The 19174-nt window shown below is 36.9% G+C and overlaps 2 protein-coding genes across 3 annotated transcripts; both read left to right on the top strand.

Annotated features, from left to right (window-relative positions):
* Nucleotides 1-925: 925 nt before the first annotated feature.
* sf3b6 (splicing factor 3b, subunit 6) lies at nucleotides 926-2644 on the top strand. Its single transcript, XM_066677513.1, has 4 exons — nucleotides 926-1158; nucleotides 1732-1850; nucleotides 2073-2211; nucleotides 2315-2644. Exons 1-4 carry the CDS (start codon nucleotides 1129-1131, stop codon nucleotides 2402-2404), a joined length of 378 nt encoding a protein of 125 aa, XP_066533610.1. The 5' UTR covers nucleotides 926-1128; the 3' UTR covers nucleotides 2405-2644.
* A 767-nt stretch (nucleotides 2645-3411) lies between these two features.
* Nucleotides 3412-19034, top strand: tdrd6 (tudor domain containing 6). Of its 2 annotated transcripts, XM_066676947.1 has the most exons (10): nucleotides 3412-3671; nucleotides 3955-4043; nucleotides 4319-4382; nucleotides 11542-16958; nucleotides 17060-17181; nucleotides 17301-17381; nucleotides 17835-17895; nucleotides 18056-18126; nucleotides 18226-18277; nucleotides 18402-19034. In XM_066676947.1, the coding sequence occupies exons 4-10, from the start codon at nucleotides 11612-11614 to the stop codon at nucleotides 18557-18559; spliced, it is 5892 nt and encodes a 1963-aa protein (XP_066533044.1). In that variant the 5' UTR covers nucleotides 3412-3671; nucleotides 3955-4043; nucleotides 4319-4382; nucleotides 11542-11611; the 3' UTR covers nucleotides 18560-19034. The 2 variants fall into 2 exon arrangements, with proteins under 2 accessions (XP_066533044.1, XP_066533045.1); XM_066676948.1 differs by lacking the exon at nucleotides 3955-4043.
* Nucleotides 19035-19174: the final 140 nt, after the last annotated feature.

A 19174-nucleotide genomic window follows, 5' to 3' on the forward strand; every position in this document is an offset into this window, starting at 1 on the left:
AAGAAAACCTCTACTATTATGGATATCTGAGAGAAATGGCCCCAAGCCAACCATTTAAGTGCTAGGACAATTAAACCACATACTCTAGAATAGGGAAAAATCAGATCACACTAGCCAGTGCAATAAACAACAAAGAATAGATAAAAATATTATTGACACAAATCAGATCCAATATCCTCAAGTATATATCTCAAATTTAAATACATATATAAAATAAAATAAAACAACTGTGGGGAAAAAACAGTGGCCTGCAGCCAGCCAGGCTTTGTTCCTAAACAAGAGAAGACACAGTAACATAATTATTCAAAAATAATATACAATATTTTAACAGTCAGCTCCAACCACATAAAAACATTTTTGTCAATGAACTAAACAAAACAAACACTAACCAAAACGAAAGTAAAAATATAGCCGCAAGCGACAATTCCCGGGGTCCAAGCTGGTATTCGCTGGTAAGAGAGCAATGCGCTAGCATATGAGCTATCCTGAGATAGTAGGGGCTTTTGGGGAAGTTTGTGTAGTGTTTGTAAGATGTTTTATGCATATGAGCTATCCTGAGATAGTAGGGGCTTTTGGGGAAGTTTGTGTAGTGTTTGTAAAGTGTTTTATTCATATGAGCTGTCCTGAGATAGTAGGGGCTTTTGGGGAAGTTTATGTAGTGTTTGTAAGATGTTCCATGCTGTTCTGGTATCTCTTTGGAAGTGTAGCATGAGGTACAGATACGAAGGTATAAGGTACGACGGGGTTTTAATTTTGCGCATGCGCCGTCCAAATCGTTTAAACTAGTGGCCAATGGTTATCAAATTCTCCGTCAACTTGTGGGCGGAGCGTCTGTAGCTGAACCTAGGGGTTGGTGATATAAGGCGCCGAGGTCTAGTTAATACTGATCTGAGATCAGATAAATATGTTCCGTTGGCGCGTTGTTATAGGTCAATAATGCAGCAATGTCTTTTTAAATACTGGTCTAAGATCAGCCCCATTTTTTCGCTTGTACACGTCACTGGCGGAAACGCGTCATTATATGTGCCTCAAGTGGACTGTCCGCTCCAAAAACCAACGACGTTTGAGTCTTTCTGTTCTTTACTTCATATTTTAGCAGAAAACTTCGGTTCACACAACGTTTGAAACATGGCGATGCAAGCAGCGAAACGGGCGAACGTGAGTGAATTTTTAATTCGATGTTCTGTGTATTTCGCGGTGTAGTTTCAGGTCGAGAGTGAAGGGCCTGTGTGTTGGTGTTCATAGTAAATCCTCTTCTCTCAGTTAGTTAACTCGTATTTTACCGAAACAACAGTCGTGTATTTTTTTTTATTATTCTTCAGAAACAAGATTAAATAAAAACACGATATGTTAGATTTATCTTTCCCCTTAGCGAGGCTGAAGGGAATAAAGACCGTGGAAACCTGACTCTGAGGACAGAAATGTGGACGGAAGCTAACGGGGACCTCAGAAAACATAAACTAATCACCCACACAAATATGTATTTCGAATTTGTTTGTACAATTTAGCTGAGAGAGTAACGATTATATATCGGCATATATAATATATGGGCAAACATTAGATAATATATATATATATATATATATATATATATATATATATATATATATATATATATATAGGGATATAATTACTAGAAGAGTAATGTAAATAATTTTGTACTTAATATTGGGTTGCATTTTAATCTGCAATCACTCAGACAGCAAATTAAGTTTTCTTTCATTTTTCCAGATTCGCTTGCCACCTGAGGTGAATAGGATATTGTACATACGTAACCTTCCGTACAAGATCACAGCAGAAGAAATGTATGATATATTTGGGAAATATGGGCCCATTCGACAAATCAGAGTGTAAGTTCCTGTTTATGTGTTTAAATTTCTTTAATCAGTGAATCTAAAATCACAATAGACCTTTTATACACAAAGTTGTTTTTTTTTTTGTTGTTTTTTTTTTTCTTCTCACACACCTTTTTGTCGCCTTAATTGGGTCATGTGCAGTAATCTTTTGTACACCAAAATGGCAGCAATCAGAGGATTCATAAATATTAAATATTGTATTGCCTGTGTTTGTAGTGGGAACACACCAGAGACAAGAGGAACTGCGTATGTAGTCTATGAGGACATCTTTGATGCAAAGAACGCCTGTGACCATCTATCTGGATTCAATGTTTGCAACAGATACTTAGTAGTTTTGTACTACAATGCAAACAGGGTCAGTTTGATTTTACCTTTAGAGTCTAGACATGTTCACATTCACCACTGTTTAAGGTATATTTTGTTTAACATTATATATTTTTTCTGACTCTGTCTTTCAGGCATTCCAGAAAATGGACACAAAGAAAAAAGAAGAGCAGCTGAAACTGCTGAAGGAAAAATATGGCATAAATACAGATCCACCAAAGTAGTTCCTTTGGACATGCTGTTTCTGTCTCTTCACTGTCTGCCCCCTCTGTTTTTTCATAATTTTAAGTAAGGTTAATGGTAAATTGTGTTTTTGTACAGCTAAACGTTATATTGAATGTTGCATTTTTCTTATCTTTTTTTGCCATATGCATTTAATGTTGTTAATATGTTGAGCACAAATAAGGTCTGAACAATAATCTAGATTCTGTAAGATTTTTGCAATAAAAAATGTTAAACGTGAAGTGTGTTGGCCTTGACTGTTTTTTCGTATTACTTTTATAGTCCCATTGTATGAAATGTCCTGATCTAGGCTTGGACTTTGTGTTGTGGTATTTGGGTTATTTTTCGTTCATTTTCTGTAAACACTTCATCCTGTTCAGGGTTGTGGTGGGTCAGAAACACTCTATATATGGTGCCAAGGTTTTTTGCTTGTCTATCTAAGCGATATTACCATCATTGTAGTTTTTTTTTTCCCCCACACCGTTTTGTATCTACTGTTTTGACAAGTTACAAAGAATTTATTTTGGGAAGTGTCTCATTTTCTATTAGCATATGTAATATAAATGTATTTATAAAAGTACATTGGTCACTGATCATTTACAGTGATGATGAAATTGTCTCTGAAAGCCAGGGGTAGGTCATTGCCGTTCAAATCAATGTAATGTTTGTGTGATTCGTAGAAGTATGCTTTTACTTAGTAGTTTAAATTGTTTATACCAGAAAATTAAATTTAAACAAATAAAACATTAGAATATTGGCAGTACCAAACAGTCTCAGATTGTTAGATACTTCTTAAAGAGTGAAGTATATATCTTTATTTATTTATTTTTTACTTTTGGAGTTTTCTATACATAACACTGAATATTAATAATATAGCAAAGCATCGTCTGCCATTCCACCACATTGCGTAAGTAAATAGTGCACTACATGAAGGGGGGGGGGGCGTTTGGGACCGAGCCCATGTTGAATGAAAGAGGGGGAGGGGCTTTAAACACGAGGCGCCAAACGGCTTCTACACAAACTCCATCTTGTCTTAGTTATTCTAGAAGAGTCGTCTATATAACGGTATTCTATAAATTTAACCGCTTTATTAAATTGAAAGATCTCGATACACAGCTTTTTGTTGTCGTGTTCTGTAAAGTTAAGTGTTGAAAATGCAGTTGTCGCAGCTCTGAAACCGACACTTAGCTAGCTGGTTGCCTTAACGTTAACGGTTGGTCCTTGCAGCCGTTAAAATTACCGCTAACGTTACTGCAGCACTGATCACAGGTGAGTTTATTCCAAGCGACAATAAAGCATGAGATTGCTTTCACTGACGTTTTAATTGCCCAAATGGAGCGTTAGTTTCTCGATTTATATGTAAGGTTAACTTAGCCAAATTGTTATCTGGCGCAGGTTTTAAGTGTGTTGGTCTTCAAGCAACACAACTCCCAAATCCACGATTGTCCTTGGAGTGGTATTAGATATAGATGGTAGTCAGATTAGTTCTTGCCCATTTAAGTTGAATAGAACATTTAATTCGATTGTTTCCTACCTGTGTCCGCCATTTCAGGCAAAATACGCACTGTCTGCTGAGGCCAGTTACTAGCTGTAAATTAGCTCTGCCCTGACTCAAACGCAGTTACAAAGTTCGTTACATTTGTGAGTATTGTTTTACAAACTCAAACTTTTTTTGACCCTTTTTGACTCCATTCTAGTGTAACAGCTGCTATCATAAATGTTTCAGGTCAGCCTTAATGTTGAGTGTTTTATATATATATATATATATATATATATATATATATATATATATATATATAGATGATTTGAAAATCACAATCTATTGGAAATCTGCAGCAGGGTTGCTGTTTAACGCTGCTAGATTTTGGAAAAGTTATTATTTAAAATCCAAATTTGATTTACATTTCCCTTTTCAGACTCAAGATGTGAAAGTGTGCATCATATATTAGAAGAAGTAGATGAAGCTGTGGACATAATCATGTAAGTGTAGAAATAATTTTTTACATAGATGTTTTGCAAACATCATTCTGACACTTCTGTGGTATCTTCAGATACAGAATTTTAATACACAGCCAAGATAATGGATCTGATTTTGGCACTGATATTATGTTTCCAACAATACTTTAAGACAGTGGTTCTCAAACAATTTAGACCACATACCACCCATTATAAAACTAAAACCTCCAAGTGTTACCAAAAAAACCTGTGTCTCTGATTCCATTTCATGAATATAAGGAAAAAATATTACTAGAATTTTTGCATGCTTTTGTTGCTTTATTTTACTTGAAATTTTACACAAAATCTTTCTAAAATAATTGCTAAAATATTATAGAGAGGACACAAATTACTAAGCCTAAATTGAACGTTTGAAACACAATTAAATGTATGATACATATAAAATTTATGGGAAATAAGTGCGTAAAAAATAAAGCGAGGAGAATTTAATCAGTTATGTTATATATATATATATATATATATAAACTATATTTAAACTGCTCTGTGCTTGAAGCAGGTGCTCACAGTGGCTCTGTGCAATTGTATCTACTTTGTCTTCATGTGTACAGAATTCTTGCTTTGTTTATTTATTCATTCATTATCTGTAACCGCTTATCCAGTTCAGGGTTGCGGTGGGTCCAGAGCCTACCTGGAATCACAGGGCAACACAGACACACACACACATTCACTCACACACTCACACCTATGGACACTTGAGTCGCCAATCCACCTACCAACGTGTGTTTTTGGACTGTGGGTGGAAACCGGAGGAAACCCACGCGGACACCAAACTCCTCACAGACAGTCACCCGGAGCGGGAATCGAACCCACAACCTCCAGGTCCCTGGAGCTGTGTGACTGCGACACTACCTGCTGCGCCACCGTGCCGCGCTTAGTTTATCACTTTTTTTTATTTTTTTATTATTTTTTTAGGCCTGGGCTCTAGAATATTTCTCAGACTTGGGAAATATGGTGAGGAGGAGCAGGGGAATAATGTCCTCCCTGTTCCCTTACAGATTTAATCATCTACGGTGTATGTGTAGTACATCTTTTTGTTTGTTTGTTTATTTATTTTTGTACAAAAACATTGGGGCATAATTATGAAACCTGTAAAACATTTTAATTTATAAACAATAATTTGTGTTTGGAAAGCCTTGCATATTCACCTATTTAAGGTGGAACTGATAACTCGAGCGCAGTAATACACAGTAAATATAAGCATTTCACTAGTAGGTGAGTGCTTTAATGACATTATGTACACTTGGTTGTGTGTTTTAAATGGATAAATTGGGAAATGTTTCAGAATGAGACTGGGTAAATAAAATTTAGTGATATTTTCAGCCTCACATAGCTGTCTAAGATGAAAAATAGTCAAGGAGCTGGAGAATACTGCAAGTAAGACTCTTAAATGGAGCCTTTAATGTGGAAGTAAATGTGTATGAAAACTGAACAAGAAGCAAGGATCTGCCTCCTAAAATGATATTTATGGTTGAAGAGAAAATAACACCAGTTTTGTCTTGTCTAAACATTTAATGTGGATTTAAACAGTAAAGGAGCGTGAACACTGTGGAAATGGCCAGGGCTCTTTAATTTTAGCCTTTAACTTAAGTAGGTAAATGTTTAGTGACATGATGTACAACAGGTTTGTGTTTTAAACGGTTAAATTGGAATAGCATTTGCTCAAAACGGTTTCAAATCATAGTGCAACGTTAGCTCTTATGGTAGAGCAAGCAGCAATAATGCATGTAAACTCTGGGGGAATGGCAGTTGATTGTTCACTACTTGTTTTTAGCATTTCTCTAGCATGGGTAGATGTTTTACTGAAAGGAGCATGTTTGTATTTAAATAAGTTGATTAAGGCACATTCTTTTTATCTTTTACAGTACAGTGTTAAACTCGTTTTTTGTTTCCTCAAATGGGTAACCTGGTCGAGTTTCTTGTCTGGGGAGGAGGCAGTCTAACCCTAACCCCCACTGTTTTGGAAATGTATTGTAGTTCTCATTTTAAAACCTTGTAGCCTTACTGGAACTCTTCAATTTAAAAATGTACTATGAATTTTTCTTGCTGTAATGTTCCTGAAAAGGATGTGTGACTGAGGCTTCAGCTGGTCTAATGAACGCACACTGGTGAAACAACAATTTATAAAGCGCTACTTTCGAAGATTTCTTGTCCTCAATGAGCTATGTGCCAATTCATTACTTTTGTTAAGGTGAAGTTTTTTGACTGGGGGAGGAATCTAAGGACATGAAGAAAAGAGAAACATTTTGATGAGAGATTTGAAGTAACACAAGTAGGGCTGCAACTAATGATTATTTTGATAATTGATTATTTTTTTGATTAATGATTATTAATCGGATAAAAAGGAAGACAAGCCAAATTTGGTTTCATGTTACTAGCATATTCAGGATACCATCAGTGAGAACAGCTGCTTGCTGTGGTTTGCAGATCTTCTTCAAAACATAGTCAGCAATGCTGGGCTGTTTTTATCTGAGGTGAGAGAAAGTGTAGATATGAACATGCATCTTTTTTTAGTTAATAACTACTGATCTAAAATGCAGGCAAATTGAAATTGCATAAATGGATATTGGGTGATGCTGCCATGTGCTGAGAATAAAAGAGAAATTCAACTAACACATGATCAGATATTGTTAAGATATTTAAGATTTTAGAGAACTAATGTTGTAATTGTATAAGGAACACACAACCTGCCATTATTAAAAATTAGCGTTTACATGAAGAATTAACCCAAACGTTACATTAATTTTATATTTATCAATATTTAACAGTGTATGTAATTTAATATACACTTATAATGTAATATACACTTGGCTGTGATACTCAAACATTAAAACGCAATGCCAGTCAGAAAAGACCTTGAAAAAGGCTTTAAATATATTATTTAAAAAAATGTTTGGATTTTTTTTTTTTTAACTCTGAATGTAACTGCCGCCACATTTAAGGTGGAACGGAAAACTTGCTAAATACAAGAGTGATATAAATTTAATAAATATGAGACTTGTTTAACTACTCTAGCAGGCTCTAGTGACATTGAGTGAGACAAAAACTAACATCGCTAACATTAACTTGACTAAAATTACAGCCTGTTTTGGAACTGCTGGTCGAGCTGACACATTTAAGGTTGAAGAGAAAACTCGGGGGGATGCTAAGGCTTGTTTGCTAGACGTGAGTGTAATATCAATGTACTAAAAAACAAATGTTGTTTAACTACTCTAGCAGGCTTTAGTAACATTGAGTGGGAGAAAAAGTAGAACTAACTTACTATACTTAATCTCTTTCACACATAGCTCCAACAGGCTTCCTTTTCAGGTGCTCATGCAGTGATGTTGTGCTGCTGTGCCATGCGAGATCAGCTGTGCACATTTTGCACTTAATGCTGTTCCTTGAAGGCGTTAATGTAAAGTGTTCCCATACTTTTGATGACTTGGGTCGTACATTTTTCTCTCTGCTTGTGCTAACATTATCCTCTGCTGTGACCGCCTCCGCCATTTTTCAAACCCTTCTTCCAGAGTTCGTCACGTGTAGCAACTGTACCTATGTGTATAATAATTTGGAACCCAATTAATCGATTATTAAATTAGTTGCAAACTATTTTAACACTCAATTTTAATAGATTTAATCGATTAGTTGTAGCAGCCCTAAACACAAGGATGAATAATTACAAAGAACAGGAGGAAGAGAGTTCCAGAGTTTGGGTGCAGTGATGCTGAAAGACCCTTGAATCACCCTTGGTAGAATGTTTAAAAGAAGGTACAGTAAGAAGTCCAGAGTTAGAAGATCTAAGACAACGAGAGGGGAAATACGAAGAAGTAAGATCAGAGAGATATGTATAACAGTGAAATTTAAAACCATGATTACAAATGATCTGACCATGTGGTAGAATATATAATAGAGAGAGGTCCTAGGACGGTTCCCTAGGGCACGCCATGATCAGCAGGAGCAATAGAAGAATAATGATAGCCAATATTTCTTATCAGCAACGTATGACCTAAGCCACAGGACGGCTAGGCCTGTAATGCCAACATGCAATAATCTAGAAATAAGACATTCATGGTTAACCGTGTCAAAAGCTGCCATTACATCAAGGAGTCCCAGGATTTTAAGAAATCCAGCATCAGCAAGCCATTAACACCTTTTTACAAGGGCAGACTCTTTATTGTGAAAAGTGTGAAAGCCAGACTGGAGAAACTCATAAATTATTAGCAGTTAGAAAGTCTTGTAGCTGAGAGGCTACAACCCTTTCCATAACATTAGCTAGGAGATTAGTGATAGGTCTGCAGTTGAGACAGATCTAGTTGAGATGTACATGATGATGATTTAGATATAATCTTAGATAAAGCATAGAAATTCACTGGGGTAAATGCAGAGAGAGTTGTTAACTGACATGACAGTGACCTGAGCAAAGTGAAAGTTCTTTTGGGGAAATGCCAAAGGTGTTCAAAGGAAAATGTGAATCTTGATTTTCTCCTGAGAGTAATCCGTAAATACTTGACACTGGACAGATGTATTAGTGATTGGTGGAGAAGGAGTTTGAAGAAGTATGTTAATGGTATGATAGAGTTTTAGGTCTGTGACTCCCAGAGGTTATAAGAATAGAATTGAAAGAAGAGAGTGTGCAGTATTGAATGCTTTTTTTATATTTGAAAAGTCGCTCTGTTAAAAATTGAAAAATGGAGACCAGTTTTCTTATACAGGGATTTTAATGCCTGACTTTAACTTTCATGATTCTATGCTCTGATGTGAACCATGCAGATGTATGATTAGCAGGAACTAATCTAGTGCAAGAGTATTGAGTATGGCAGAGACAGTATTATTGTAGCGTATAACTAAATCTTCACGAGATGACAACTCAGAGTGATCAGATAAAATAGGTTGAAGAAAACTAGTAATGTTATCAGTGGGAATAGAGGATGGACGACTAAAGGTAATTGTCAATTTCTCATAAGATTTGACAGGAGTTACAAGACAACACTCAATGAGCATATGGTGAGAGAAGCCAACAGCAGAACAGACATAATTTTAACCACAAGTCAAGTGTATGACCACGAGTATGAGTAGGGAAGTCAACATGCTGAGTGAGACCAAAACATTCAAAAACATTGCATCACTGCTGGAGACAAAATGAATATTAAAATCACTCAGCAACATTACAGGACTTAGATGTAACTATAGAAATTAATCCACTCAGTTCTGATATAAAATTATTAGCAGGCAATTTGAGAGGGAGGTAAATCAATAACAGTAATAGAGGAATAGATGAAATAACCTTCACAAGGTTGATGCAATGGGTCTGTTCAGAATCCTTAATTTGTTTCTGTAACCATGAATAGGCTAGGGGTCGGCAACCCACGGCTCTTTGATCAAATGCGGCTCAGCTTTTGAAAATAATTAATTTCAATATTTAAGTATTTAATTAAAATGTGTTTTAATTTAGTTCGTTCATTTTCAAAATGTAATTCTATTAAGATTATGGCGATCTTGTAACATCTAAAATATTTAATATTTTAAATTTTGTCGCTCTTAATACACGTCACAACTTCCAATGTGCGACACCCGCCAGTGTGCGACTTCTTTCATGACTACATGGTGCCATTAAAAGGATGACGGCAAGCATTTTTGTTTGCTGCCAGTGGATAATTTAAGTTCAGCGTATTATTTTATTATTCCCCCCCCCCCCCCCAGTGGCTCCCAGTGTTTTCTTTACTATGTGAAACGTGTCCAAATGGCTTTTTGAGTGGTAAAGGTTGCCGACCCCTGGAATAGGCAAATGAAAGCAAAGGCAAGCAGTCCAAAAAAACAAAAATGCAAAGGCAGCCAGACAGACGAAAAATAAGGCAGGGTATGATAACTTCATTAAACATTCAGCAGGTCTTGGTGGAATACCACAGCAAGAACAGTATCACTAACACCAATAAAGCATATTATCCAACCCTTAAATTTGAGTACAGGAAAGAGACTGCCCAATACACAAATTCAAGACAACTTGAGGGGTCAGAAACTCGCTCCCTGCTGCTAAAGTCAAGGAGTCAGAGGAAGAGGGAGTGGGCTCATGTATGTCTAGCAGATACAGAACTTTGCTGGGCATGCAACCTGAAGAGATAAATCCAGTGTGATCCCAGAATGCAAAGTAAGTCTAGAGTAGATGTTTCAGCATAGTCAAGTATACTTTACAGTATAACAAGTTTCAGGGGAACATAAGCCACAAATGAGAGCAGCGTCAGCCTTACGCTGCCAATAGACCAGTTGTGTATGTGTATATATATATAATTTTTTTTATTATTATTTTTTTTTTTTTATTGATAAGCTTGGAGCTTCTACTTGTGCTCTGCATTCATTTCATTGCTGTTTTTGCACATTTTCTGTAAACATACAGATATTGACAGAACAGAGCCATGCCACTGAAAACTATGGGGGTAATGTAGCTGACAGTTCAAGCGAGATATTGGTGAAATATGTTAAAAGACATCTCTGTCCTCATGCAATGTATTTTATGGCCTCACAGACCACCGTTTCCTGTCACATTATTCATGTATTTGTAGTAAGTAGCATTACATTATTAGTAGTATTGCATATTATTAGTACATTACATAAAAAATGCAAAAAGGCTAATTAAAAAAAAAAAAATTTTATTCTTCAGTGAGGTGGAACAGTTAGAATAGAATATTGTTAAAGTGCAAATGTGTAAAATGGTGATTGGAAAAATGGTTTTTCAAATAAACTATGATGTTTCAGCTGGTTTATACATACATGCAGCACAGTGTGCGCCGGAGCCCCGTACTGGACTTTTAATAGACTTCTTCTCTACTCTCCACACTTTACCACTCTGTTTTCACACCAGCACCACCTGAGCTTCTTATTTTAGGGCATGTGTGGAATATTTTATATATATAGAGCACTGTGCCAAAGTCTGAGTCCAGAGCATTTTATTTTCCTTTCAAAACATTAAGAACAAGCTCTATACCACAAACGACAGATGCCCCAACAAACGAATATTAAATCAAGCTTTTTGAAATAGTGAATAAATCTGCAATTTATTTTAAAAAAAAATTTTAAAAAAGTTTTTTTTGGGGGGGGAGAGAAAGCATGCTCACATTTTGCACTTTGTTCCACTTTGTTTTCTTTGTAGATACCATGCTCTTAGTGATTGAGAATCCCTTGCATGAAAACCTATATCCAGAAGCGTACTAAGTGTCACGATGTGTTCAATTCCTGGACTACCATCACCTGGATCCAATGTGTCTGTGCTCATTACCAGAGTGAACCTGAATCCTCTTTGTATTTTGGTGGAGTTTTGGGGAAATTTTGATGAGGAACGGAGGCTTGCCTATCAGCAAATGAGAAAAGAAATTCAGTACCCCAGACAAGAATTTCTTGAGGCAGAAGGCAGTCCTGGTGACCTGTGCCTTGTGAGAGTCTATGAAACCTGGTATAGAGCCCGTATTGTGTCAAGAAATGCTGACGACTACAGTGTGTTTCTTATTGATGAAGGTAGAACTCTACGTGCCACTACTAACACATTGGCATGGGGCCAAACTGACTTTTTCTACCTACCTCCTGAAGTTGAGTTTTGTGTTCTTGCCAATGTCCTACCTCTGTCCCCTGAATACAGATGGTCAAAGATGGCATTGGAATTCATGAAAACATTCAGTGGGAAAAGAGTCACTGCCTGTGTTCAGGATGTTGTAGTACCTCAACGTACATTTCTACTTGATATACCCTACCTGTCCAAGCAGATGTATGAGATGGGATTTGCAAAGAAATTGTCAAATGAAAGGTTCAAAGAATTCGTTGCACGTTCTTTGCAGTCTCATAGTGCTTCTGTAGAACCTCAGATAACTGTGAAAAATGAGCCAGTTGAGCATAAAACTGAAAAGAAGCTCTGTTACATGTATCCAGAACTGCAAACGGAAACTGTTGAGACTGTGATTGTTACAGAGGTAACAAATCCCCTACGAATCTTTTGTCAGTTAAAGGTTTTCTCACAGGAGCTGAGAAAACTAACAGAACACACAACTCAGTATTATGAAGGAAAAGTTGGCACTCTGTTTGCAAGACCTGAGAACTTGGGAACCCCCTGTGCTTCAAGAGGAAAGGATGGAAAATGGTATAGGTCTTTGTTGCAGCAGGTCATTTCATCCAGCGGTGTAGCAGAGGTACTGCATGTGGATTATGGGAAGAAACAATTTGTCCAAACAGAGCATGTCAGCCCACTGGCCCCAGAATTTTTCCGCATGCCTGTTGTTACTTACGTGTGCTCTCTTCATGGGATTATTGACAAAGGTGTTGGTTGGACAGCCACACAGATTGACTTCTTGAAATCTTTACTGCTTAACAGAACTGTTATTGCCAAGTTTGAATATCAAAGCCTCTCAGAGGGTGTCCATTATGTCACACTCTATGGAGATGAAAACTTAAACATAAATCACATGTTTGGATTGACAGAAAAATGCTTAATGGATACAAAGGCCCATGGGTATTATGCAGTTCACAAGAGCTCATCATCTCAGAAGTGCGATACTTCAGTTCAAAATGAAAAACAAAGCACCAACATGGATGATTTGAAAGGAAAAACACCTGTATTGCTTACAGAAAGTCTGTCAATTAACACTTCCTATGTGGCTGTTGTTCAGCATGTTGATAGTCCTGGAAAGTTTTGGATTCAGACACAGAAGCATGCTGAGGAGTTTGACAAGTTAATGGAAGGCCTAGAGGAGCTGTATAGTGATCTGGCCAACTGTGAGGGACAGATAACAAAGCCTGTACCTGGCCTACTCTGTGTGGCCAAATCACAAGATGGTGTGTTCTATAGGGCTGCTGTTTGCAAAGTCAAAGATGAGAAAGCGGAGGTGTTCTTCCTTGATTATGGAAATACTGAACTGGTTGATTGTCTCAACCTTCGTGAATTGCCTCTTAGATTTCAAAATCTACCAGCTTTGGCTGTAAGGTGTGCTCTCTATGGCATCCAACCATGTTGTCAACAGTGGGACCAAAAGTCCACATTATTTTTCTCAAAAGCCATTAAAGATAAAGTTCTTGATGTGCATGTGCTTGCCAAGTCCTCTTATACTCATGTTGTCCAGGTAATTGATTCTTCGTCAGATGGAGAAAAAGACTTAACCAGGTTGATGTGTGGTGGAGGTTTTGCAGACAGTGAAAGCTTGAAGAAGGCTATGGATAAACCTGTTGTACAACATGACTCCAAAAGGAGTCAGACATATGATATGCTGAATACTGTTCCTCAGTCCTCCAGTTCACCTGCTACAAAAGAGACAAGATCTGCTTTCACTGAGTATTTGTTTTCAATTGGGAGTTCAGTTGAGGTCATTGTATCTTACATTAATAGCCCAAATGATTTTTGGTGCCAAAAAGTTAGTAACACAGGACGTCTTAGACTGCTAATGCAAGATCTCCAGGATTACTACTTAGACAGTGAATTTCAACCTTTTTCCGAATCAGCATGTGTTGCTCGTCATCCAGAAAATGGGATGTGGTATAGAGCGTTGGTCATTCAGAAGCATCAGACATCTCATGTGAGTGTGTTGTTTGTTGATTATGGACAAACAAAGAAGGTTGGCATATGTAACCTCCGTCGCATAAATCCGTCATTCTTAAGGCTGAATGGACAAGCTTTCAGATGCAGCTTATATAACCCCATGAATCCCATGTCCCACTCAACTGTAGACTGGGGCCCAGATGCAACATCACAGTTTAAAGAGTTTGTGGACAATGTAGCCTCTCTGAATGTGAACTTGAAATGTACTGTGTACGCTGTAATGTACGACATTCAGAAAGTGCTCTTCAATGTAGTGGATCTGGAGACTCCTTTCCAAAGTGTTTGTAGCCATCTTGTCCAGAGATGTTTGGCTAATCATGCCCCATCAAAAAAGGCACATCTTTTACCTTTTCGCTTGGACACATACTACTATTCCACACATGGTGTAAAGACTGGGTCTGAAGAAGAGGTTACCATCACCAGTGTGAAGAGTGTCAATCACTTCTTTTGCCATCTGAGAAGAAATTCTGCACAGATTGAAGAACTTGCAGATAAAGTCAACAGTTTATGCAATCAGCTGGAGAACATTAACTGCCCAAAGGACTTTGGAAAAGTGTGTTTTGCAAAATACACTGATGGATTATGGTACAGAGGACAGATTACATCTACAAAACCTTCAGTTTTAGTCAATTTTGTGGATTATGGAAACAGCCAGGAAACTGAAATATCAGACCTCCTTCCAGTTCCATTCGAAGCCAGAGAAATTATGTCAGTACCTGTGCAAGCAATTGAGGGTGGGCTTTCTGACATGCCTGAAAATGTGCCAAGTCAAGTAAATAACTGGTTTGAGAATTTTGTGACTGATCGTCATCTCAAAGCATTAGTAGTAGCCAAAAAAGTAAGCGGAAAAATAATTGTTGAACTCTATGATGGAACGTCCCAGGTGAATGCAATGATCAGAGAGAAATTTCATATTGAACGTGAGAAAATTGAACAAATTGCTCCCAAAAAAATTAATGTCACGGATCAGAATGTACGAAATGGGATTGAAGATATTGGTAGAAGAAATACATGTTTGGGCAGTAAAGCTCATGAAAAACATGAAAAGCACTTGTGGGGCTTAAAAGAAACAATATCACAGAAATCATATTGCTGGAAATATCAGAAAGCCAACGGTTCTGCACCAGATGAGCATTCAAAAAAATTTCAGTATGGAGACATGACAAGAGACATGACACACACACAGTTAAGTCATGATTCTGTCAGGGACACTCATAGTGAATCAGCAAATGTAAGTGGTTCAAAACCAAGTGTTCTGAAAGAAATGGAGCTTCCTCTGAAAGAGCTGAAACCAGGAATGGAAGTAGAAGTGTTCATCTCTCATTACAATAGTCCTTTGAGCTTCTTTGTTCAGTTGTTAAATGATGAAAGTGATATATGCTCTTTGGTAGAGAGGTTGAACGACAACCAGTCAAAATGTGTGACAAGTGACATTCATGAGGGTGACTTAGTTGGTGCAGTGTTTCCTGATGATAACTGTTGGTATCGTGCTGTTGTCAGAAAACCCCCCACAAGTGACACAGTTGAGGTTGAATTCTTAGACTTTGGAAACACTGCTAAGGTTTCAGTCTCAAATATATGCATTCTGGACAGGTCATTGTTTTCACATCCAAGATACAGCATTCATTGCTCGCTGGCTGCAGAAATAAATGCCAGTGAATTGGCTTCTATCTTCAAGAAAGAAATTGAGAAAAATGCTGATAGTGTTACATGTACATTTATCAAAGAGTTGGCTTCAGTGTGGGAGGTCAGACTTGAGGTCAGGGGTAGGATGTTGGGATCCACTTTTTCCAGTTGTGAAACTGTCACAACTGCACCAATAGATGTAATAAAGAGCTCAGTTACTGTGCACAAGCAGCCAGTTATCAGTTGTGTTACATTTTATAAGAATCCTAGTATTTCATATGGAGAGAATATCACTGTATATGCCTCTTTTATTACTGGGCCACAGCTTTTCTGGTGTCAGTATACACAGCTGGAAAAACTGCAAGAGATTTCTGATACAATCCAAGAGGCTGGTAATGCTATGGAAACTGGAACTTTGAATGAGGAATCCTTGCCTGTTGGAAGTGGCTGCATTGCACTTTATCATGAGGACAAGCTGTGGTATCGTGCAAAGGTGATCTCAAGAGATGATGATACATTGTCAGTTCTGTTTGTTGATTATGGAAACGAGTCAAAAGTTAAAATGAGGGAGGTCAGACCCCTGCCCAGTCAAGTAAATGATTTGCCACCTCAGGCATTTGCTTGCCAACTTGATGGTTTTGATATGTCAGAGGGCTCCTGGAATGACAAAGCTGCTGATCGGTTCTTTGAGCTAATCTCTGATCAGCTCTTGAACATAAAAGTTGTGAAATTTGGTAGTTTGCATGGTCTGCAGGCACCACATTTTATTAGGCTAGAATGTGGTGAAATCGTTATCAATGATGCAATGAAAAATTGTTGGATTCCAAATGGCAACAACACATCGCTTGAATCAACAAATGCATCTTGTGTGCCTTCCGGTAATTCTTCAATATGTATTGAAACTGAAACCTTTGAATGTACAGCTGAATCTACTCTGATACCAATGGAGCACCCTCAGGAAGTCACAGAGTATCGAGACAGTGATGTTTGCATTTCAACAATACAGCATCCAGAAATGGAATGTAATGTAATGATTGAGTATGTAGAAGAATCTGGATCTGTAATTATGCTGGATAAAAGGGATGTTCACACTGTCAAAACATTGTTTCAAGATGAAACTGAATTGAAATACACAGGAGAACCAATTATAGTTGAAGACCTTATTCCAAAAGATAACCCTGAATTAACAGAGACATCTACAGGAATGGCAGAGGATTCGAATGTAAATGCTCTGAATAACATTCATGAGAACCTGCAGGAAACTTCACCTCAAAAATTCCAAGTCAGCAGTGAAAAAGGAGTTTTATCAATACCAGAACATGAACGCAATAGGATTGGAGGCAGTCATGAGTTTATTAAATCAGGTAGGTATGTGCAAATTATATTTGTATCATTTAATGCACAATGTAATTATTTATGCCATTATTTATATATGTTAAAATTGTTTGTGGGTTTTTTAAATAAGATTTGGGGTACTTGAGGGCTGCAGAGACACATCAAGTTGGATCAAAATGTATAATTTGGTCCCATGCACACAAGAATTGGTGCAGAGCACAGATATTGAAGATTTCTGAAGATTCTACCTTGGTAAGTATGTTTTACTCTGAACTTGCTCATAGCAGGGGGAGAATGTAAGTAATTGTTGTTCACAAACTCTGGGTTTTTTTAAATAGTGTAATGGAAAAAAAAAAAAAATGATTTTGCAGGTGCTGCTTTTGGACTATGATTCTGAGGTCATGGTAGATCCTTGTAACATCTTTGAAATCATACCAGTGGAACACCTGCAAGTAAGAAGCATCCATCATATTAACTGTATCATGTATGTATGTATGTGTGGTTGGTTGCGCATTTTACAGTGGGATTTAGAGGTTTAAATTAGTAAGGTAGAGAGAGTTTTAGTAGCAATATATATAATAGTTGTATGCATATAGTCCAATCTTGAAATCATTTGACCCAGACAGGTCTGTAGTAACTGTAAATTTTATTTAATTATAAGAGGTTGCTCTAATCATATCAGTTGATTTGCTCTATTAAACACTGCCTACAGGCAGAGATCTGAAATCTGTTTTTGACAATGTACTTCAGGTAATGTTCTGTAGCAGTAAATAGTGTAAAAAGCAATCTGGTCTTCAAGCTAAAACACCATTTTGTTTCTGCATCCCTCCCCAAGACACTGGCTCACTAACTAATATATATGTTTATATTCTTGCCTAAAACTAAAAATTAACCTGATATTACAGGTCCAGAATGAGGAACCCAAGGCTAAAAGTGATTTGGGTGCTTTGATTGATGAAGTTAACCGTAAGACATTATTTTACATTTTAAAAGTTCCAATCTTCATCATCATACATTTGAGTTTTGATATTTGAAAATGGTGTGGAATTAAAAAGTAATAAATGTCACTGTCCAAAGAAAGATTTGTATTATTTTAAAATTTTTATTTATTATTTATTTTAAATAGGTTTCACAGAAGATCTGATTGATTTTGCAAGTGATACTGAACTGGACGTGCACCCTACATGTGATGACATGGTATAATAAATAATGCTTAATATTAAAATAATATTGCTGCTAATTTCAAGTGTATATAATTGTGTAAATTCTGTTAATTATTGCTCATCTATACCTTAGCTTCAAGAAGAGATCATGGTGACTAAATGTCTTCCTGAAGGGACAGAATCCGGTGAGCTATCGCATCTCTTACAGATAGTCAATAACAAGGAATAGTAGATTTTTACATTATCCTGCAACTTATCCTGTTTTGTCAGGTTGTATATGTATATGAAAATCTGTCATATGCTTTGCAGGCTCAGATGGGAAAGCAGTACATCCTGACATTCTGAAAGAAGCAAGTGTCACTCATCTGACCCTTAAAGTTCAGAATACTTCTGATGATGATGTAATCTTTGTGAAAGAGTACCACGCACCTCTGACAGAGGCAAGTGAGCCGTGTGATGAAGAGTAGCTGCTGATTACTTACTCACAGTAATATTCTAAGACTGATAGCTGGAATACAGTTTTATTTTGCATTATTAATTTGTACCTGAACTTCACTTGCCAGCATTTTTCAGTATCTTGTAAAATAATTGTTGGAGCTTTCTCAACCCTGTCCTTAAATAGCTGATTGTATATTCTTTAATTTGTATTTGCCTTTTTTGTTTGTTGTTTATATTTATCTAGTTATTGTTCCAGTATATCTAAGTTTAACAACACCCGTCTCCCCACCCCACATCCACCCTGCCCAAAAAAGTTATTTTGTTTCCCTAACATGTTTAGTCAAAGTATGCTATTTTGTGCTGTGTGCAGTACCAAGGGAACATGTTTTTTGTTTGTGCATAAAAAAAATAAAACCTTTTTTCTTATTTTTGTAGTTTTATGTAATTGATTCCCAGTCCATAGAGGGGAAAGCACTTGTTTGTTTGTTTTTTTTTTTTTTGCTAAAGTGAAATTTATTAAAGAAAAAATTCAATTTTATTGACTGAGTATTATGATTTGAGTTTGTGTCTTAAACAACTTTAGTATTCTGAAATTTTGCGGTCAGCTATGCACTGATTTCTTACATTTCTCATTGTCCATGGGT

This window comes from Hoplias malabaricus, chromosome 7, assembly GCF_029633855.1.
Source record: "Hoplias malabaricus isolate fHopMal1 chromosome 7, fHopMal1.hap1, whole genome shotgun sequence".
NCBI lineage: Eukaryota > Metazoa > Chordata > Actinopteri > Characiformes > Erythrinidae > Hoplias > Hoplias malabaricus.